Source organism: Ursus americanus, chromosome 5, assembly GCF_024610735.1.
Source record: "Ursus americanus isolate L20-20 chromosome 5, mUrsAme1.1.p, whole genome shotgun sequence".
NCBI classification, from domain to species: Eukaryota; Metazoa; Chordata; class Mammalia; order Carnivora; family Ursidae; genus Ursus; species Ursus americanus.
In genome coordinates, this window is record NC_142131.1 from 48,132,465 (window position 1) to 48,156,834 (window position 24,370).

The following is a 24,370-nucleotide window of genomic DNA, read 5'->3' on the forward strand; positions in this document are numbered from 1 at the left end:
CAGAAGTCATAGCAAATTCTATGGATTTCTGCCAAGAAAATATTGCCTCTCACCCCTCTCTGTTAATCAAATCTCCAATTATACTCAGACAATACATATAAATATCTATTTTAGTTGAAAAACTCTTATATGAGTTTAAATCTAAAAAGATAAGGAAACTCAGAAGTGAGTCATATGAATAACTACTACATAAATGTTTTACTTTATGTGAAACACTGTCTAACTTACAAAGCAAGAGAGGAATTAAAAGAGGAAATAATGAAATAAAACTCTCTACTTCTTTACCTTGGAGGAAAAACAAACAGGACAACTCAGTGTTGTTTATTTTTATATGGAAAAAATTCTTTCCTTGTGCTGAAAGGCAACTGCAAAATAGTTTTTTGTCTGTTCATCTTTTTTTTTTTTCCAAATGTACACTGCATCAAGAAGCAGCTAAATAAACATTTAAATGTAGTTCCATAACAACATGAACTAGTCAAATGTGTTAACATAATCACTTAAGAATTCAATGGGTCGTTTCCTCTTTAAGGAAATTAGAATCAAGGCTGTTACCTGCTTCTTTTTAAGAACTTCTTGAACATCATGAGATTTAGACCCTGAACAAAGTTTTGAAGGTGTCTTTAAGTTTGAGGAGCTGTAAATCATTTTTGGATGGCCTGGAGCTGAAAATATCTATGAAACACAAATATAATTAAATTAAATTTTAGAACGGTTTTCAAGTAAATTTTTAGAAAGACTGCATGTATTTGGTTTTTTTCAGGAGTTAAAATTTTTTTTTACATTTAAAAACTTCATTTACAAAACGAGTTTTTTATGTATACATAAATTCGACTGTCACTCAAATATAAAAACAAAAATTAATTTTAGCAAAAATGTTGTGTTTTGGAATGCAATTACATTACTCCTCTTCTCTTTGTATTTTTTTAATTGAGAGAAAAAGAACTGCAGCCCCTTGTATACAGGAGCTGGCCAACTACTCTGAGTGAGGCCTTACTGTCCCGTTAAACAATTTCACAGAGTATCAACCTCCAACAAGGCCACTTTTGGGACCAGGATGGGTCAAGACAAAAACAAGATCACTCCATTGACTGAACAGACACAAAAAAGAGGAATATAATCTAAACAGTAAAAACGACTAAATATCTCTCTAACCTAACAGGAATGACTGCAGCTTCTTTACCCATTATAGCTTTAGCCTCTAGTTTTCCCTCCTTCTAGGTTAAGACTAATTAAGATGTCTGATCACAGAATTACTCCTGTTTCCTTAAACCCTCCCTCCAAATCACCTAACACAGGATTAAGGTACTTTGTAATCATAATCTTCTTATATTTAATCAAATGCTACATGAATTTATAATAAAACATAAGACAAGCAGTTAGCTCACAGATCTGAGCAAAGTGGTGGTCATCTCTACTATGCCAGGTTTGGTATTTAGATTCCTTTCCCCTTCTGAACAGACCACTCTCCAGTTAGTCTTCCCTTAAGGAACGGCAGAACGACATGGTACAGTACAATCTCTCTGGTACAAGTCTTTCCTAACATACACTCCTCTTTTATCTTTTAATTAAATATATGATATAAAGGACACAGAATATAATTGAGAAATTCACAGAAAATTCAATTGTGTAAACATCATTAAATATTCAGAACCAAATACAAAACTTCTCTCAACCGTACAATAGTTAACTGTCCTCAAAATTAAGCTACCTTAACTACACAAGAGTCTCTGAAGTACTGTAGGAACCCTACATAGCTGAAATTCATGTTATTATTTATTAAAATAAAAATGGCAACACCTACAAATTACTGAGCACTTAGCATGCATTAAACACTTCTCCTTCCTTGCTTCACTAACACGAAATTTTTCAATCCCCGTAGAAACTCAATTTATTGAAAAGGTAACCATGCTTTACCAACATGAAAATTTTCAATTCTCACAGCAACTCAACTTACTGAAAAGGAAACCAATGTTCCTGAGTTATCTAATACAGCTAGTAAGAGGCAGGTCAAGTTAGTCGGGGCTGTCTGACTTCCAAAATCTGTAATTGTCTTTGTTTTGGTATCTTTTTATAATGGAATTTTTGAAACAAAAGAGTTGTATTACCAATTTGATGTATCTATCACCAAGCACCAACAATTATCAGGACAAAAAACAGTAGTTCCCCCTTATCCACAGTTTGGCTTTCCATGGTTTCAGTTACGTGAGGTCAACTGCGGTCTGGAAACAGATGACCCTCTGACTCATCAGAAGGTCATTAGTAGCCTAACACTACGTCACAATGCCTGTATCACTCACCTCACTTTCCCTTATCATGTAGTCATTTTATTTTATCATTTCACTTCATCACATGAACAAGGATGAGTACAGTACAATATTTTGAGAGCGACCTCTCTTTTATTAAAGTATATTATTAGAACTGTTCCATTTTATTATTATTGTTACTCATCTCATTGTGCCTATTAAACTTTATTTTGGGTAGGGATATACAGGAAAAAACACAGTGTATATATATATATTTAGGGTTTGGTACTATTTGTGGTGTCAAGCACCCACTGTGGGTCTTGGAAAGTATCCCCTGCAGATAAGCGGAGACTCCTATAATCTTGTTTTACTTAAATCCCCAACTCCACATTCATACCATGTTGTTTTATCAGTAAATATTTCAGTTGTATCTTTAAAAGGTAAGGACCCCCCCTTTTAAAGATAACCACAATACCATCATCACACTTAAAAGATAGATGTGATTAGATATTCACATCCTAAGATTGTATTATAAATTTCTAAACATTTTTTTTCCCATTTGAATGGGATCTATTAAGGTCCATCTACTGCAACTGGTTATATCTCTTTCAAGTCTCCTTTAATACTATTTCATTTCCCATTGCTTTCTTTTCCTTGCAAATTGTTGAAGAAACCATGTTACTCATCCTGCAGTATTTGCCACAGAATTCTATGATACCCTGGTAACATGCTCTGCTGTCCTAGAATTTTCTTTAAATTAGTGAGTAGATCTAGAACCTTTATGACAATTTCTCATTCTTTGACAGGACTCTAGAAATCTCTGACAACTTCATTTTCTGGCTGGATAAAATATTCTAGGGTCATCTGGAACACTGTCAGTCCCAGATCTGGGGAAAGCCATTTCTTCAAGAACCCCTGGCTCCTCTGAGTGCTTGGGAGGGGGCAGGGGGTCATTACCCTTGGAAATACTATTATTTCTAGATCTTTTCAGTGAGCAGAATTAAGAAATGTTCTAGAGTTTTTTATTGCTTGTTTTTTAAGATAAAATGGTATCTGAATTTGTATCAATACAGTTAATCCTTGAACAACTCAGGAGTTAAGGGGTGCTAACCCCCTGTCCCACAGTCAAAAATTCACATATTTAACTTCTGATTCCCCCAAAACTTAATAGCCTACTGTTGACCAGAAGCCTTACTGATAACATGAACAGTGAACACATATTTTGTATGTTATATACTGTATTCTTACAAGATAAGCTATAGAAATTGTTTAGAAAATCATAAGAGAAAATACATTTACACTCTTTACTGTAATTACTTTAAAAATCCATGTTTAAAAGAGCCCGGATGTCACTGATGGATGAATGGATAAAGGTGTGTGGGTGTGTGTGTGTGTGTGTGTGTGTGTGTGTGTGTGTGTATATAGCCACCAAAAAAAAAAAAAGAAATCTTGCCATTTGGAACAATGTGGAAAGAACTAGAATATATAATGCTAAGCAAAATAAGTCAGTCAGAGAAAAGCAAATATGATTTTACTCATATGTGGAATTTAAGAAACAGATGAACACTGAAGGGAAGGAAAAATAAAATAATATAAAAACAAAGAGGGAGTAAATCATAAGAGACTCTTAACTACTGAGAACAAACTGAGGGGGGCTGGAGGGGAGGTGGGTGAAGGGGTAGGGTAACAGGGTGATGGACATCAAGGAGGGCACTTGATGTAATAAGCAATGGGTGTTAACTGCAACTGATGAATCACTAAATTCTACCCTGAAATTAATAATACACTGTATGTTAACTAACTTGAATTTAAATAAAACCATAAGTAAATAAATAGGTAGATAAATAAATAATAAAGACCCATGTTCAGGTGGACCTGGCACAATTCACATCCATGTTGTTCAAGGATCAACCATACTTTCAATTCAAAGCAGGACTACAGTGTTTTTACTTATCTCACCTACCGTACACTTCTTTTCAACCACACTAAAAATCTCAGTTGTCAGTGACAATATAATCCTTCATTTGATTTATCCTACAATGCTCACAAACCAGTTTCAGAATACCAACACTGGCAACAACATGATTGCTGAAAAATACTTTTTGAAATTGCTTTTTGTGGGGCACCCGAGTGGTACAGTTGGTTATGTGTCCAACTCTTGGTTTCTGCTTAGGTCGTGATCTTAGGGTCATGGGAATTAGCCCCAAGTCAGGCTCCATGCTCAGTGCATAGTCTGCTTGGGTTTCGCTTCCCTTTCTCTGCCCCTCCTTGCCATTTGCTCACGCTCATGCACACTTTCTCTCTCTCAAATATTTTTTAAAAATTGCTTTTTGTCTTCAGGGTTTATCTCACTACGAATATATAGTCAAGTAACTAAAAGTACCTTTTATGTAAACATTAGTTCATTTGTTTCATTTTTCTTTTTAATTTTTAGAGATGACTTTTTTCATTTTATTTTATAACCGCATTCACCATTTACATGGTTCCAAGACAAATCTCCAAAACAAAACATAGTCAAAGCTGTCTAGTTTCTTCTATCCTTACCATAATCACCAAGACTTAAATTTTAGGAATTAAAAAAAATTTTTTAGTTAATTTCAGAAATTTTTGTTTCTGTTAATAAGCAAATACTTAATATGTGTTCATTGGACCTACTTGTTTAGACTAACAGGGCTGACTATATATGTTTTGTTCCATTTTACTTTTTTACCTAATATATCCTGATGATCACCACATGGTTCATATGAAGATACTACTCCTCATTCCACTGTAAAGTTGCACATACACTGTTCTATGAATGTACTACTACATTTTAAGTAACTAGTCCCCTAGAGATGGACATCTGGGTTGTTTCCAGTCTTTTGCTATTATAAGGAGTCTACAATTAGTAGCCTAGTATGTACATTTTTTCATAGTTTAACAAATGTACTTTTGGCATACATTCTGAGGAGGATTATTACTGGTTTAGAAAAAATGCATACATAATTTTGCCAGACACTGCCAAATTTGCTTTCATGGGGGTTGTACCATTTAGCATTTCCATTGGCATCTAAATCTCAGATCTTTTCAGAAATTATCCTAGTTTATTATGTAATCTTTAAAATGGATCTAATTTTATATTTTCTATATGGCTATCCAGTTACCCAAAGACCATTTACCAAAAAGTCCATACTTTCCCCATTGACCTAAGATACTGTTTTGACATCTAAAAATTCCTATTTTCAAGTGAGTCTATTTCTCGTCTTTTATTCTGTTCCACTGGTCTATCCATGTGCCAGTATGGTTATACAGATTTCATAGTATTTTTTTTTTTTAAAGATTTTTATTTATTTATTCGACAGAGATAGAGACAGCCAGCGAGAGAGGGAACACAAGCAGGGGGAGTGGGAGAGGAAGAAGCAGGCTCATAGCGGAGGAGCCTGATGTGGGGCTCGATCCCATAACGCCGGGATCACGCCCTGAGCCGAAGTCAGACGCTTAACTGCTGTGCCACCCAGGCGCCCCGATTTCATAGTATTTTTTAATGTCTAATACGTCTAGTCTCCCCTTGTTCTTTTTCAGAATTTTTCAGGTCTTCTTTGAAATAATCACCATTGTGGAAAGTCACTGTACAGATATATTCCTAAAAGCAAAGAAACTACTTAAAATATATTCCAAAGTTTGACTTCTGATTATGACAGAATTTTCTTCATTATGTTCTTACTTAAAGAAGAAAAGAAATGGACTAAGAAAGACATCTATTAACAAATGGCTAAAATTCTCAAATTCCTACTTCGCTTTGAATAGGAAAAAAATTTAACTAGCTTATTTCTGGCAGAATCATGGAAATTAGAGAAGTATACCTGCCACACTTAGGTTAGCTCTCACATTTACCTTGACTGAAGAAACAAGACATTACAAATTTGGATGAAAGTCAATTTCTTAATTTCTCTGTGTCACTGACCAGCTTTAAATATATCTGAGGATCATAGAAATACGTACCTGGCAATCTTCTCCAGCACCACCTGACTGATTCAATAAGTGTGATGCATCACTCTGGTTACCACTTGCATGTCCAAGACGATGTTTAACAGGAACTTTGTTAAGAACATAGGCGCCCGATGTCTGTGGTTTACTCATCATCTGCACACACAAAATAAACACATACGTGGTAAAAGTTTTTAAAATGTCCAAGAATGATACAAATTCAGGGGGGTGATTACCATGGGGAAGAAAATAAAGAAATGAGAAAGGAGGGTGCTTCAATTATCTATAAGGTTTTATTTTTAAGTGGCAGATATACAAATGATTGCTATTATCCATACTTCTATGGATGTCTGAAAAATGTCATAACAAAATGCATACATATATGCTCATACAGATAAAAATTTCTAATAATTTTTTAAATGTTCCCTTTAAGGGATTTGGGGGTTTTAACTGATGGTAGCTTACATCAATAATAGTAGCTTGGAGAGACTATGGACTATGAGAAACAAACTGAGGGCCTCAGAGGGGAGGGGGGTGGGGGACTGGGATAGACCGGTGATGGGTAGTAAGGAGGGCACGTATTGCATGGTGCACTGGGTGTTATATGCAACTAATGAAGCATCGAACTTTACATCGGAATCCGGGGATGTACTGTATGGTGACACAATATAATAAAAAATCATTAAAAAAAAAAAAGTATTCATAGAAAAAAAAATAATAGTAGCTTGGTGCATGTATATATGTATATACGCTCATACAGATAAATATGCATGCTTATATGTTATATATGCTCATTCAGGTAAAAATTTCTAATAATTTTTTAAATGTTCCCTTTAAGGGATTTGGGGATTTTAACTGAGGGTAGCTTATAACAATAACAGAACAGGGTCTAATAGATCACAAAGGTGACAGTATCACTTTTATACACCACCTGGTCAACATCTAGGGGAAGCATTTACCTTTGGGCTCTAACATGAAGTGGGACATAGACAAAAGAAATTCAGGCTTAGGTGCAAATAAAAAGGATGATGACTGGACTTAAAACTATGTACGGTAAGATATCCTTTTTAAAAATCTGAATGCATTTAACTGAAACAAGAGAACACCCAGGAAAAGGTTATGATTATCATCAATATTGGAATGGCTCTAGTGCATGGTAGTTTGTTCTTTCCTTCCTTCATCTATTCATTCAAGTGTATTATGAGCAATACATGCCAGGCCTTGTTTTAGGCATGGAAAACAGAATGAATAAAATAGACAAAATCCCCATTTTCTTGGAGCTTACATTTCAGTTTTAAAAGTTTTAAGAGCTTTTTAAGAGTTTTCTACATGGAAAAATTAAGACAGAAGAGTGGGTAAACGGATGACTGATTCTAACACAAAACAAAGCAAAAGTTCTAGATTCAGAGTTGTCTGGTAGTGGACAGTTACTACATTTTACTGTTGAGAAGAATCACTAAGGGTATTTCTTTAAACATGTAGATTTATGGGCCTCATATTCTAAAGACTGACTCTATAAGTTAGGGGAGATAAGGCCCAGGAATTTGTACCCAGGTAATTAATTCCAATAGAACAGCACTTGTCTAACTTTACGGTTCATTAGAATCATCTAGAGAGCTTGCTGAGGCCCCAACCACAGTGATTCTGACTGAGTAAGGTGGGGTGAGGTCCAAGAAACTGCATGTCTGGTAAGTTCTCAGGAGAGGAGATGCTACTGTCTGCAGATAAAACTGAGTGGCTTTAACATAAATCACCTAAGGACCCAAACTGAGAAACAATGATCTAGATAGAAGATGGGACTAGAGGACCTCTCATCCTCTGTGAACCAGTGGATTACCTTCTGGATACCCCCATGTACTGTAGAGGGAGGAGACTGGGCCACCAGCACCTGCTGCTGATGAAGGTGCTGTGGCAGATGATGGTGCTGTTGTGACAGGTGACTAAGTGTTTGCTGCTGCTGCAGGAGTAGCTGTGTTGGAGACTGTAGTGCTGGCTGCTCGTTGTTTTCTCTATGCCACAGAACTCGAATGAATCGGTTGTTTAGAACTGCTTCAGTGCTGGAAATGGCTTTCCTGGCCTCCTCATTGGTAAGATACTGGATGAGTGCTGCTTCCGGATCTCCCTTAAAAGCAACCTGTAAGAAAAAACAAAAGCATCAACAAAAAAATCCACAGAAATTAACAAATAGTTAAATGCAAATAAATTATTGAAGAAGTCAATAATTCAAAAGTAGGGAAGAGCCTGCTGAAATCCATTCTGAATGCTTTGTAAATAAAGTTCTTCATCCCTCTAAAAGATAATATGCATATTTTCCAAAATGATACATAAAAGAATATTAAATATTAGATAATTCAATAAATAATCCTAGTAATGTTACCTAACCACTTGGGGAAAAGTTGTTAGATCCCTCCCAGATATCTTACATTCAAATAAACTCCAGAAAAAGAAACTATTTTACAATAATAAACAAAACACCTGATAAAAACACAGAAGAAAAAAGGGTGGACATCTGTATAATCTGAGTGTTTGGAAAACCTTTTTATGCATACCTATAAAAGTAGGATCCATAAAGACAAAGAACAGGAGATTCTACCACATAAAATTTTAAAATCTGTCAATCCAAATATGCCCTAAACTAAATGATGAATGGAAAAACTGTTAATATATATGACAAGCAGTGGCTTAGAAAAGCACTATTGTAAATGCCTTCAAAAAAAATGGGCAAAGACAACAGGCACATCCAAAAATAAAACCTGCAAAAGATCTATATAAGAAACATATTTTAAAAAAGCAAATTAAAACAAGTATAATTTTTCACTTACGAAACTGGCTAAAAAATTTTAATGGATCCACATTACAGTGCTGATGAGGGTTCATACAGTGCATTTGGGAGTATCAACTGGCACAACCCTTTTGGAGAACAATTTGGCAGCTCAAATAAAAAGTCTTAAAATTCCCTTTAATTCAGCAATGCATCATAAAAAAATAATGAAGGTTCAATGACAAGGAAGCTCACCACAGCATTGTTTTTATATAAAGCAATAAAACAACAGAAATTCCCAACAACAAAGAACGTAAACAAATTATGGCCTATTGTTAGGGACTGATTTATGACCTCCCTCCCAAATTTTTATGTTGAAATCCTAACCCCCCAGTGTGACAACATTTGGAGACAGGGCTTTTAGGAAGTAATTAAAGTTAAATGAGGTCATAACGGCGGGGGCCTGATCAGATGGTACTGGAGGCCTTATAGAAAGAGGAAGAGATCTCTCTCCCCTTCCACAACTCCAGGACAGCAAGAAAGTTGCGACTGGCAAAGCAGAAAAAGAATCCTCATCAGGAACCAACTTGGCTAGCACCTTGATTTTGGACTTCCCCCGAAATAAGTTTTTGTTGTTTAAGCCACCCAGTCTATGGTATGTGTTACGGAAATCGGACGAGACTCACTGACCAAACTACATTAAGCCATCTTATTTTTTCTAAATGCTGTAAACAATAACGACCTAGGAAACATCTTAAGAGAAAAAAGGCAGTCAGAGACATTTGGTATGACTTTGTATTCTTGAAGTGTGTAAAGTATTTTTAAAAGGAGAACATGTGTATATGTGCATATGTGTGTTCTTCCATATAAACAAATATAGTATGTCTTCTCATTAAAATATTAGTAACTATTATTGCAGAGTAGTGAGATTCAGGTGATTTGTTTTTTCACTTTTGTTTAATGTACTTCCAATCATCTATAAAATTAAACATGTACTACACTCAGGGACAAAAAAACTGCTTAAAAATCTCTCAAAAAGATTTCTCTGAGTTCTTTGAAATATCAAATTTCCTAGTACTACTTTCTTAAACTCAGTTATATAAATCACATTTGGTTTGATGACAACACTAACCATCAGGGGTGACTAACTGAAACTGCAAATTAATGAGGCCTTCCAAATACTCTCAATTACAGCATAACACTCAACCACAAATTCATAAATTGGAGACAGCAGAATACAATTTATGAAATATTAGATAACATGTTATACTGCCTAGAATTCTCAAGATTAGAACCATCCATAACCAATTACTATTTCACTGCAATATAAGAGTCATTCAGTAAACAAAATTACAATCTTAGAAATTACCAAAAATCTCACCTATCTAGTTAGAATACTAAAGCAGATTAAAAAGTCATTTGTCCAGAGATAACACTATGAACAAAAATACACTAACTAGCCTGTGTGTCTTTCAAGAAGAAGTTGTGGATAAGAAACAAATGCATTTAAAAATACAAATTCAGCTTAACAATTTCATCATAAAATTGTGTATCGAGCTATATAGTGGAGTTTAAAACACTTAGCAGAGATAATGAGAGTAATTACTGGCTCATTTAAGCAAAATGAACTGGTAAGAGTATTTTCAAAGATGCATAAAACCACATTAATTCTGTCACCAACCTAGCCACATTTACCTGGATGTTTACAATAGTTCCAAATTTGCTGAAGTGTTCGTTGAGCTTGGTAATATTGTTCAATTCCTGAGGGATTTTCTTGACTTCTAATTTGGTGTTTGTATACTGATTCTTTCTCAAGAATCCTGGTTTACTCTGACTGTTATTCCCTTGCCTGAAAAGAATATTAATAGATCTTGATTAATTCCCCCACCTTACACCTAGCCACGAGAAAGGTCAACAAATAATTTAAGTTTATGTGTATTAAAGCATCATCTGTAAGACATTCTTACATTCTTGAGAAATATACTTAACATTCTTCAGAAATTACTATATAATTTTCACATCTTCCTTGTAGAGAGAAAGAAAGAAGACTGAATGGCAAAAGATGACAAAACGAAAAAGACCCAAATGAGATAAAAAATCATATGGTACAAAGATCCACAACAATTACCAAGGAGTCTAACTTTAAAGCAAGGAATGAACATCATTTTTTTTAATGGCATGTTTTCCAACTTTGGCAAAAGTACGTTGAGTTTTTCCTCTTTACTACTCATTTCCAGTGTCTCAATAATTCTTAATACTGGGCTAGGCCTAGATATAGTAAATACAAATTATTAATATCTATTATTAATATTCTGTTAGCTCTTCCATTTTTAAGATGTTCTAATGATGCCTCTGGGAACCCTAACTTTGAGACACATAGTTTGAAAATCATTGATTAATGACAGCTCTTAATTTTACAAATTAACTAATGCACACAACAATAACAAAAACACCAATTAGATGTTACTAAGTAGCAAATTATCTTACTTTCCCAGCCAAGGTTTCTTTGTGAGTGGCCCTTCCAAACCACTTATAGCTCTTTTTCGGCTATCTGGTTCAAGAACTACTCTGGTTATGTTGCTATTAATTGAAACAGGAACTGGTGGTTCAGTCTGGATGACAATGTTAGCAGCTGTTGAAAACAAAAATTAACATTACTAACAATGCATGGTCCTTGGGGAATTTCAAATGATTAAAATATTTAGCCTAAAAGCTAAAAAAGCACAGTGAATAGCACCAAACTACCATCCCTTTTCAGAAATGCTTAACAGCAAGAAAAAATTATCAACTGCCTTTTTCTCCTTTTTCAAAAAATACAACATCCAAGTTTAAAAAGTCATAGGCAACTCCAATGTAATAACTAATTCAGGCAAGGATCCTCAATGGATGCAAAAAAATAAATCGGTGAAAGACTGTTACAGAACAAGATATTTTTTTTAGAAAAAAATTTTTTTAAAGATTTTATTTATTTGAGAGAAAGAGAGCACGCGTGCAGCACCACAGTGAGGGGGGGCGCTGCAGGGAGGGGGAGAGGAGAGGGAGAAGCAGGCTCTGGGCCACCTGGGTGAGCAGGGAACTCTATGTGGGGCTCAATCCCGGGACCCTGGGATCATGACCTGAGCTGAAGGCAGATGCTTAGCCCACTGAGCCACCCAGGTGCCCAAACAAGATACTTATGTGGTGCCGAAGTACCACTCCACAAGTGATTACACTACAAAGGAGAGATCTAACAATTATCACTGCAGGCAAGCAATCAAATTTAGCACCATAAATACTGTGAAATTATTTGTATTCTGATGTGATTCAATAAAAAGTCCACCTAGATAGGATATTATATTTTCTTATGTGCAGCAATTATAATTTTCTTATGTGCAGCAAAGATACGGTGCTTATATGTGACTACACCTTATTCCTGAATGTAAAATAAAGGATCTAAAGTGCACAATCCCTACAACACACTTTCAAGTAGTTCAAGAAAAAAAAAATGTGAAGGGAGAAGGGAAGAAAGGAGGAAGAGAAGAATGTGTATGTATACAAGCAAGCACTCACACCCAAAGGTGACAAACACAGTAACAAATGGTGAACCAAAGTGAAGGTATTTAGATGTTTATTGTACTTCGATTTTTTTGCAGGTTTAAAAATTTTCAAAACTCAAACGTTGGAAGAAAAATCCAAAGCCAACACTATAAACTGGCATGTTTCATTCACAACATTTAAAACTAAAATACTTTAACTGACCTTACAATGGCTCATCTGTGGGTGGGAAGAGGTGTGTTGAATAAAAAAGTAAGTTAACACCAATCTATGCCTGACATACTCTGAATATTCTCCTTAACTTTAGTAACTCCACCAAAAGTAAAGCTAGCAGCAAAGAGTAACATGTAGGGCTAGATATCTATGTGGTGCCAAAGTACCACTCCACAAATGATTACACTACAAAGAGAGATCTAACAATTATCACTGCAGGCAAGCAATCAAACTTAGCAACATAAATATAATGAAATTATTTGTATTCTGATCGGGGGATTTCACTGTGTGACAGTGAAATTGTGAGGCAAGCTCACTCATTTAACATGTATTTCTTCAGTAGCTGCTACAGCTCCAACAATTATATTAGACCTTATGTGTAAGTTCGTGAACAAAGTCACTATGATCTCTGACCTTCTATGGCGTTTGTTTTTAGAAGGCCAATGCAGATAACAATTGTGATGGCATAAAGCATTCTAGAATTTGAAATGCCATTATATCTTCCCTAGAATACTTTTGATGACCTCTTAACATTGCTTCGTGCTTTTCTTTACTGAAGTGTTTTATAAGGAAAGGAAAGAGATACATAGCTAGAACTTCAATGACTTGCCAACGCAACAAACCAAGCCTGTTGTACAAAAACCACATGACTTCTGAGTGAGATTATCCATGAATTACTATACATGAACGCACACAAAGACCAGACTAGTGGCAAAAGGAAAACATGAATTTCTGAGAATATGATCTTCCCACTAATTTCAAGTAATCTGGTAATAATTTATGCATTATAGCACAGAAGGTAAAAGCACATTCTTCAGAATTAGATACGCCTGGGTTCAAGTTCCAGTTCTGTCATTAATAGCTGTGTGACCTTGGGCAAGATCTTTTAACCTCTCTAACCCTCAGTGTCTTTATCTGTAAAAAGAGAATAAAAATAGTACCACTTTCAAGGAGTTGCAGGAAAGGAATACAAGAGATAATACTACATATAAAAGCATTTGGTTTCTTCTTGACACAAAACTGTTAGTCTGTAACAGTGATATTAATGGTAGTAAAGAGAAGTTAATAAAAGCAAGACAGGAAAGAAGGTAAGAACAGGAAAATGGACACCATGTAATTAAATCAGAAAAATACTGTCAGGATGGCCCATGGCCAGTCATTTGAATTAAAATTAAATATTACAAATCAAACTATGTAAGAAAGAAGAAATGGAACGTCATCAAGCTTTCTAGCCCAACCTTTCTGAGGGGAGGAGAAAGAAGGACATCAACCCATATTAAAGGTAAATGCTTGGGGCGCCCGGGTGGCTCAGTCGTTAAGCATCTGCCTTTGGCTCAGGGCGTGATCCCGGATCCCTGGGATCAGGCCCCGCATCAGGCTCCTCCGCTGGGAGCCTGCTTCCTCCTCTCCCACTCCCCCTGCTTGTGTTCCCTCTCTCACTGGCTGTCTTTCTCTCTGTCAAATAAATAAATAAATAAAATCTTTAAAAAAATAAAAAAATAAAAGTAAATGCTTGCATTTAGTCTTTATTTTATTTTTCTGCATTTAGTCCTTAAAGTTTTCTAACTATGCTTTGCAAAGGTCCTAACATATGGTTGTAATCACAAATACCAAAAAAGATCAAATGATAATTTTATTGCAGTGTTTCAGATTCTCAGTTATTAGTGTGAAGCACAGCTCTTATAATACAAAGGAGGCCCTTAAATGATCAGTTCTTTGAGGGCAAGGGACCATGTCATTTCATCTTTCTTTACCTAATATCTAACATAGTGCCCAGTAAATAGCTAAAACATAAAGGTCTACAAAAATAGCAATGAAAAATGTAAGCATTATTTTTATTTTAAATATATCCTAATTATAGCTTTAAAATAAAATTTGGAGATACAATTATTCAAACACATTTATTTGATAATTATATAGCACTCTTCAAAAAGACAATGTGTAAGTAATTCTGAACTTTAGTGAGGTCTAAACTGCTAAATTTAGTGAACTCCTGTATAACAATAGCATCAAAGAAAGTATGAGGCAGTCCCACCTCTTGGATTTGCATCCATATCTCCAGATGTTAGGCCAATCAGGTTTGGGCGCTGTGTCTGTGTTCTTGAAAAGAACTGTCTGTACTGAGATCTACCAGAACTGGTAATACTAGGAGCTTCTGGATTATAACCATCTGGTTCATATGTATCTGGGGGAAAACAAAACAAGACACATAACAAATCAGAGAGAAGTTAAGTAATTTCTCATTAATAAAATAAACAACTGCAAAAATGAATTTTTTCTTCAACAAATTTATCAATCTATACATATATATCTGAATTACAGTATATAGATATACCTGTTAGAAGTGAAAGAAATGAAAATGCTCCTGTCCCAAAATACAGATACACAGATCCATGCTTAATTATGGAGATATTCCCAGATTCATTTACCTAGCCATTTTTATCCTCTATATTAATCGCTTAATCCTAGAAACATGCACATACATGAATACCATATATAAAGGACTGGTTGAGTTTCCTCAATTACCATGTCTCACCAATTTCCAAGTACACTTAATTAGGGGGAAATCAATCTAATTTGGTTATTGGTTATGTACAGTTTAAAATGGAAATATAATAGCTGGTTTCATACATAAAACATTTCAAATGCTTTATTTCCAACACCTAAATAAATTTTATATGTCTAAACGTAATCACGATCTTACTACCAACTACCTTATCAATGTCCCTTTTATCACATTCCCTTTGTTTTCTCTAAAACTAAATATTTAATTTTTAAAATCTAATGCTAAATAACTATTTTGTTAGTGTTAAAGAAATTCTGAGTGTTCATCTCTAAACAGTATATATCCTCTTCATCCTACATAAAATCAAAGAACGGTTAAGATTAAGTGAAGACACTGGTTTTCCCCACTGTGCTTCAGAAGTCCTTGCATCTCTTTTTTATTTTCTTAGTGGAAAAATTCTCTATGGCGTTCATATGAAGTTTCAGCTACAAGGTAAGAGACATTCAGATCCTTATTAACGGCAAATCAGTTCTGTGATTCAAAGTAGGTGATCAGCAAATTATTATAAAAAAAGTTTTCAGTTACCACTTGGTAGTCTTGACAGAAGATCTCTTATAGTTAAAATCTCCTATAGCTGCAGGAAGTTTTAAAGAAGTTACATAATCAAATGACCTTGTTCTATAATTCCCGAGAATACACAGAACCCCTAGAAACTTAAAAGTCCTTAAGTCAATTACGATGAACTGAAATCCAAGGGCAAAGTAAGAAATGTTAAAAACCTCATGAGACGCCCACGAAGCACTCCACACAGGTCTTCAACATGTACATGTAGGTGGGAGGGGGAGTTTTCAAGATACCACTGCATTATACACAGCCAGTCCATACATGGGGTGGGGGGCGGGGGGAGACATAATCATCCATGATCAGCAAGAAATCAGATGTTTTTGTTTTGTTTTAAAAAAAATTAACCTAGTTTTTCTTGAAATATATCAATGATTAGAAAACATTCAAATATCCTCTTCCTATTTACTGGATTAGAAATTAGTTCAAAGAACTAGCATGACTTTTGTTCCTGAGGCACTAAAACTCAACATAGAGGACACCAGAGATAACAGACACACAGGAGGCCTCATCATCTTGCAACCACTAGGGACAAATCAAAGACGCAGAGGAAAAGGAAAGAAAACTACCTAAGAGGTTTAATGGAACTTTGTGACAGCAGATCAGGATGCCAGCCACCACTCAGGCTGGCAGGCTGTGGTACAAAAAGATCAGAGAGGTGGATGGCCATTTGTAGCAAAGCTTACCTGGGACCAGAGGGGTGGGGCTGGAGACTGAGGTATGGTACCCAATGGAGGATCCCATGAGGTTTCGAGGTGGCACCAAACGAGCTGCCAACAGAGGAGGCGGTGTCCCCAACTGAAGTCGCTCAGATGCAGCAGCACCATGTTCACGAGAGTACATGGGCTGTCCTACAGGGGAAAGAATAGGAGGGCAGCTGGCAATGAGAGTCACAAGCTTCTCAGGTAATGCCGTACTTCCTGAGACTTCAGCCAAGAACAGAGAAAGTACACCAATGGGAATGGCAGTCGAGAAACGTATTACTGAGATTCTTCCTAACTCAAGAAACAGACATACAACCGGTTAGGATGCACTAAGGTATAAAGAAAGAATAAGAATTAGGTAGTATGACTGCATAGTCATAGAAGTGAAATGTGCAGTCAACCATATCACACTATCAGACAAAGGTGCCCTGAGCTATTATTCATATAGAGACTTGTATCCAATAAAAACATGTAGTTTTGAAGACTGTCATACCCATCAAAACCAAAAACTGTTCTCCTCAAACTCACATAATTTCAGGTTCACACAAAACTACTCCCATATCTAAGAGAAAAAGAATAAAGAAATCAAAAAAATTAAAACACACACACACATACCACAAGCATACCCTCATAGAGAATAAGAAATATTCAAAAGAAAAAACTAAACAAGATAATGAAAACTTGTTACTCCTTAACACGTGGGTAACAAGTACAAAGAAAAAAAGGACAAAACCCCAGTTACAAAGACCAACCACTGTATATATGAAATCACCTCAAATATTAAGAACCACTTTTTGAAAGAAAGGACATTTAGTGCTCACATTTATTAATGGAACAATGTCTGACACAATGAAGTTAAATTTGGTAGAACAGGATTTAAAAAGAAGTATGAAAGAGCAGTTTTTTTCTCTCATTGCTCACTTAATAGTATCTGTTTTCCTGACTACCCTATGAGACCTATTTATAATATTTACTCAATACTTTATATCTAAAGTCAGACATTCACTATGTGGCACAAGATAAAGTGAATTCAGAATTTTTTTTATACCCGATGACTGTCCCTAAAAGTTACGAATTTCCAAAAGATTTTTAATACACTTTAACAGAACAAGCCACAAAGCAACCACCTGATTTCACAGTAAATGTAGAAGGGAAACAGATGTAATAAATTTTACTATCCTTCTTCTCCTATATGCGAAGTAAAGGGGCAAGTGACGAATCATACTGTACAGCAGACCACAGAACTGTGTGCTTAGCACCAATTCTTTCAATATCTACATTTTAAAAGGCTCTTTCAATCATTGTTACAAAAACAATCTAACATATCATCAACAACCTAAAAATAGTTGTTAAGAATGACCTATTGTGCAGAATTTCTGCAGAATGAAGGAGTATACTAAAGAGAAAAATGGGGAAGTGCATTCTCAGTCCACATGACTGGTTTAAGTTTTTGACACAGCATTCAATGTACCCAGTATAATTAACTAATAACTGTCTCAAAGTGAATTGAAAAGTTAAAGGCTAATTTGCACAATGTCCTTTCAACACGAATGACAAAGAATATGCATTTAATTGCAGAAAGAAGGCTGTTTATTCAAATTAAGCCTGATGTTCTTCAACACCTGCTGAGATCTCTAAATACTATTTAAAAACAAAAAGCTTCCTTAGATAAAAGGCTGACTCTAGGTCTGGGCAGAAAATTAAGATGAATCTGGTATACTGTCATACACACACACACACACACACACACACACACACCTTGTGCTTCTAGAAGCAAGACAACTATCAAACACTAGGTGTGTCAAAAACAAAACAATCTGCAGGAGCCAACATGAAGAGGCTCTCATGGTCAAAGAAGAAGCAATGTGAACACCAAAAAGGATGTAATGGGGTGAAACATATCAACATGTTAAAAATCCATGAGTTCATAATGACCCCTTTGGAAAATACTAGGAAAGCAGGTCATTCTTCTGAAAACTGACAAATGAAAGGAATCAAGTATTTATCCCGTCTTTCCTATAAAAACTGCATTTCAAGTTAACCAAATGGTTAACACTACTGAGTTTCACTTCATAGAATGCCAGTCAATAAACATAGAAGGAATTATAGAATTAGAATCACTTTTATATAGAATATAGAATTATAGATTCTATATATAAATATAGATTTATATAGATTTATATATTTATATATATAAATATAGATTCTATATATAAATATAGATTTATATAGATTTATATATATATAAATATAGATTCTATATATAAATATAGAATTAGAATCACTTTTATAACCCCTAATGAAACAACAGATCTAAGCAGTGATCACAAATGGCTGCTGAAACCATGAGCAACTTTTAAAATGGATGAATTAAATGAAACACCTATATACATTGATCAATATTTATAACAAAGGAAAAAACTCGACATTATGTACATCACAAAATATTACAGTAGAAACATATCAATAAAATATTCATGACAAAAAAAAAAACCCAGTGTGAATCTAAAGTCTCCAAATGTAGCCCCCAAATTTACAGGAAATAGAGAGGACTGAAGAATGTGTTAAATGACACAAAGGGATGCAATATGCCAAGTCCAGAATGTGAAAAAATTCTTCAGGACAATGTGTTTCTTAAATAAATGTCAAGGAAAAACCAAAAAAGAGGTACAGGAAATCATTAAAGATTTAAAGACTTAAGAAAGATATCTTCTAAATGTAATATATCACCTTGTTTGGATGCAGCTTCGAAAGAACCAGCTGGGAAAGGACACCTATGATACAGTTTGGAAATATGAATACTGATTGGATATGTGACAACGGTAAATACAAAAATTTTGGGAGTGTGATGAAGTATTGTGATAGTGTGTGTTTAATGCTTACCTTTTAGAGATACAGACTGAAGTTTTTACTGATGAAATGTTACGTTTGGGGGTGGTTCTAAAATAATCAAGTCAGGGGTGAGTTACAGAGGAAGCAAGATTAACCATGTATGTTGAGAAGCACTGAAGCCGGTGAGTACTTGAAAAGACTCCCGCAATATTTGCTTTCCTTTTGTGTGTATTTGAAATTTCCCAAAATAAGTTTTTCTTAAATCAAGTAACGGTGAAGGTGAGCTTATATTCATTCAGTTTAGCTCTGGTTGGCATAGAGAGTGACTAGATAATTCCAAACTGCAAACTTCCCCAATTCATGCTCCTATCTTAAGTTTTTCATGTATTTTACATGCCTGAGAGCAAAATTTTCACATTCTTAATGTTAACTTTAGTCAGGTGAAGAGTCTTTACGCAAGCTGAAATTTTACTCTGTAATTTCCTGATTTTGTCATTAAGAGTATTCCCAGGAGACAAATCTTAAATTTTAAACTAAAAGCTCAATTAGAAAACAAAAAAGATACACCTTCTAATTACTGGCCATATTTATCATATATCTCTGTATTAGAATCCAAGGTCCCTAGCACATCATCTGAAGTTCCAGGGCCTAAACGGTGCCTGATGCATAGTAGGAACTCAATAAAGAATCACTTAAAGAAAGGATGAAAGCTTATTTATTAGAAGTATCCCAATGACCAGTATTTTGGATGAAACTCTGTATGTTGAAATGGGCAGTAAGATAATGAATATGTCACAAACCAAAGTAAAACACAGGAGACAGAAACCCCAGACAATATTCAATGACTCTATCAAATATCGATATACTTTTCTAGACATCAAAATCCATGATTCTACACTGAAAAATGTTCTATAGAATTAAACGAGGAATCTCAAGTTTAGTAGGAGTATAGTGTTTCAGTAATTTTAGAGAGTTGATAAGAGGAAATATATTTTCAGGAAGATAAAGATAATTTACATAAATTCATTTGAAGACTGACAACTGCCTTCAACCTAAAAATCAGTCTGTTGAATACAGGATATTATATTCTAGCATTACTTCTTCACACACTCATTAGAGTGAGCTTAGCAATCATAAAATTTTTCTACTAGCCTTCTTCAAAGAAACTTAACAGGTTGAATTTAAGGGAAAAAAGGGAATAAACTTGAAAATGGTACTATGAAAACCAAAAATATATACAATGAGTTGGTTAATTCAAATTATGGTACAATATTTTAAGTACTTCAGAGGAAATAGTTGATTTTGTAATAGGTGTTACCATATTGCTCTTTCCATACAATTTCAATTATATCTATGATTTGAGTCCTTTTCAGAGTATCTGTGACATTTTTAATTCAAGAAACAACAAAATTGGACTTTTTTTCTATTGACATCACCTTTTAAATAGCATTACAGGAGCCACCAATATCCTATCCAGTTATATGGTGGGGATAATTTCTTTTCTTCTGTTAATACTCAATTGTCTTATTCCAAAACAAGCAATAACCACAGCCGAAATGACGGTTTTATTTTTGACAGAATTAGTTCTTTTGTCACCTGTATTTCTGAGCCACTCTGTTCATCTAGTCATAACAGCAAAATACACTGTACTTGTTTTAAAAAAAAAAACAAACACATTCCTTTTCCACTATTAGATTTTCAGTTTCTTTGAAGAATCATTTCTTACTCATCTGTATATTCCCAATACCTAGCATTGAGCAGACTCCTATTTTTACCTCTAAAACTCCAGATTTCATTTTTCTCTGTATATTCCGGGTCTCTACTGACATAATTTTCACAACTAAATGCCATCTGATACACTCTATTCCATTTATAAACATTTTCTGTTATGAATTTTAAAGATAATTTTGACAATAAAATAGCCATTAATTTAAAATTTCCCAACTTATTAAACTTTGAGAGCTAATACATTGTAAACATAGTTTTTTACTTCATTTGAAGTGAAGTTCTAATTTTGGGGGAAATTACTGATTATACTATTGAGGAAAATATACCTGAACAATTTGAAAGATTCAAGTTATCTTGCCTAGAACAAAATTAAAAAAAAAAAAACCAAAAACTTTTTAAATCAAGTGAATAGAAAGACATAAAAAAATTAATGACTAACAAACTACATTACACCAAAAAAAAAGTTTTACTGTTTCTTACACTGAGATCAGAAACTATCTCCTATTTTCAAATTTCTCTGAATTTTAGAATCAAAATTTAACTTTTAAAAAAGGAAGAGAGGGGCTCTTGGGTGGCTCAATTGGTTAAGCGTCTGACTCTTGATTTCAGTTCAGGTACTAATTTCATGGGTCGTGAGATCAAGCCCCACATCAGGCTCCATGCTCAGCAGGGAGTCTGCTTGAGGTTCTTTCCCTCTCCCTTTGCCCCTCCTCCCACTCATGTGTGTGTGCTCTCTTTCTCTAAAACAAATAAATTTTTAAAATAAATAAGAAAGAGAGTAGCTTGCACGGTAGAAAGTTTTAAATTGTCTGATACAAATAATTCTGTAACTTTCAAAACAGTCGCCAACCAACTAAATCTCTTTAAACCACTGATGCAATACATGAGACTACCCTCTAAAGCAGTAATTCACAAATGCCAAAAGGATGTTATCACCTTTTACCTGTCTGAGACAAAAAAAGGGAAAAAATGTAATTAGTATTTCATAAAACCAAATACAAAAGGATAGTTCTTTATCCTGTATTTTAATGTAAAAATTTATTTGTTAAATTGAAATGACCCTAGATATTTTCACATACAATTCCCTGATGTGGCAAATAAAAAGTTGCTAACTACATCTCCCCCAAATTTTCTTAAAAATGTCACCAGCATCTGAAACAGAAGTTTGAAACTTGGGTTTTAAAAGGCCTTTACTAATATATCACAAAATATTTTTGCTTTAAAAAGAGAAAAATGATGTTCAAGTAACATGAAATTCACTTTTTTCATCCTGGCTCTCAAGCATGCAGCACAATCCCTGGCAATAGAAGGCATTCAATAAATATTTGCCCCATTAATGAATATGAAGCTAAGTCACTAAAATAAATGGTAACTGTCTGATTTTTATAAATTAAAATCAAAATGGAATTTCTACAGAGTGAGTCGTGATGTTAAATTTAACAATATTAAAATAAATGGTAATTGGCCAGACTTTTTAAAAAATTAAAAACAAAATAGAATTTTTATCGTGAGTCACAATGCTAAATTTAACAGTAAGAAAATGTGCCATCTGCAACAAACTCTCAGATAAATAATCCATTTTTTGTACTTACAAGTCCAAAGGCATTAGAAATTAAGAGATGAACCGGTGAGAATAAATGATACAAGATTGATAAATGCTGAAGATGAGTAATAGGTATATGGGAATGCATTATACTGTCTTCTTTATTTTTACATTTAAAATTTGTCTAAAAAATGAGAGAAGCAGTAAAACAATCATGCGCTGTAAAAAAGACACTATAGTGTTAGAAGACTGAATACTAAGATGTGGTTTCTGTTCTGAAGCTTAGCTGAACATAAAATTAACATACATGAAAAGAAATCTAACAGTAGGCCTACATACAATCATATGTCATTATGTAATAAATGCTTTTTGGTCCTGTAGGAGTTTACAACAGAGCAGTAACGTTCCTCCCAAGTACTTAGAAGATTTAGACCTTGAAAGAAGAGAAGAGAGAGAGATTATTAGGAATGAAGGCAGGAAAAGAAAGTTGAGTCACAATGGGGGCACAGACAAGGTATAATTGGCCTAACCAGAGAAGATACTTGTGGGAGTATAGATAAAAAGACCCTATCAAGAAGGGTAGGGTAGATATTAAGAGAAACTGCAGGGAGGGGTTCATCGATAGTCTGGGAGGAGGGGCACCTGGGTGGCCAAGTGGCTGAGCTTCAGACTCTTGATCTCAGCCCAGGTCTGGATCTCACGGTCTTGAGTTCAAGCCCTGTGTTGGGCTCCACGCTAGGCAAGGAGCCTACTTAAAAAAAAAAAACATATATATGTAATTTAGGGGAAAAATGTGGCCACTGCAGAGTTCTCATGAGGTGCTGTTCTGATTTGTTTTCTCAGGAAAATTAGCTTAACAGCATTATATGGTATGACTGAGGGGGAGTGAAACATAATGGAGTCAAGAAGATTATAGCAATAACCCAAATGTGAGGTGATTCATGTGTGGATGAGGGCAGAAGCCACAGTAGGAATAGAAAGGGATATTTCAAAGAGAAAGAGAAAGGATTTTTTGATTAACTAGATGTAAATAAAGCAATGAGTCAATCATGTCGAGGTTTCAATTCTAGTGATTAGAAGCGTGTTATTTCAATTTATAAAGAAACACAGGGATACTGGAAGTAGACTCTTAAAGAGAAGATAATTATGTTTGATTTCAGCAAAGATGCAATCTAAGGAGACAATAGTAACCATAATATTATAAAAACTAACCTTTATATTTAGCTTACTAGATGCCAGGTTCTATTCTAGATATATGTATTAATGCATTTATTCCCAAACACACTTTTGAGGTGAGTAACGTTATTATTCCCATTTTACAGAAGAGAAAACTGAGATTCAATGAAGTTTAGTAACTTTTCTAAGATCACAATGACAGTAAATAATGGAACCAGGATTTAAACCTGGGCTTCATTATATTGCTGAATGGCCTTACCATGACATGATAAAGATGAAGAAATGTTTGTGATAAATACACTACACAAAAGATGAATTTATTCATAAAGCTACATAGCTCTGTAAAAAAAAAAAAAAAAAATCTCGGGGCGCCTGAGTAACTCAGTCAGTTAAGTGTCCGCCTTCAGCTAGGGTCATGATCCCAGTGTCCTGGGATGGAGTTCCCTGCTCAGCGGGGAGTCTGCTTCTCCCCCTGACCCTCCCTCCTCTCATGCTCTCTCTCTTACTCCCTCTCCCAAATAAATAAATAAAACCTTAAAAAAA

The 24,370-nt window shown here is 34.7% G+C and overlaps 1 protein-coding gene across 5 annotated transcripts in view; it reads right to left on the reverse strand.

Annotated features, from left to right (window-relative positions):
* The window catches only part of RBM27 (RNA binding motif protein 27), a 72,777-nt gene that overhangs the window by 18,991 nt on the left and 29,416 nt on the right, over positions 1-24,370 (reverse strand). For 2 of the 5 annotated variants that reach the window (XM_045794362.2, XM_087862157.1), the window contains exons 9-15: positions 16,531-16,695; positions 14,753-14,902; positions 11,458-11,602; positions 10,666-10,819; positions 8,047-8,343; positions 6,225-6,365; positions 553-672 (exon numbers count right to left, since the gene is read on the reverse strand). In XM_045794362.2, coding sequence (XP_045650318.1) covers positions 553-672; positions 6,225-6,365; positions 8,047-8,343; positions 10,666-10,819; positions 11,458-11,602; positions 14,753-14,902; positions 16,531-16,695 — 1,172 coding nt within the window. The remainder of the gene's footprint in view (positions 1-552; positions 673-6,224; positions 6,366-8,046; positions 8,344-10,665; positions 10,820-11,457; positions 11,603-14,752; positions 14,903-16,530; positions 16,696-24,370) is intronic. The other 3 variants (XM_045794364.2, XM_045794363.2, XM_087862158.1) reach the window with 2 other exon arrangements.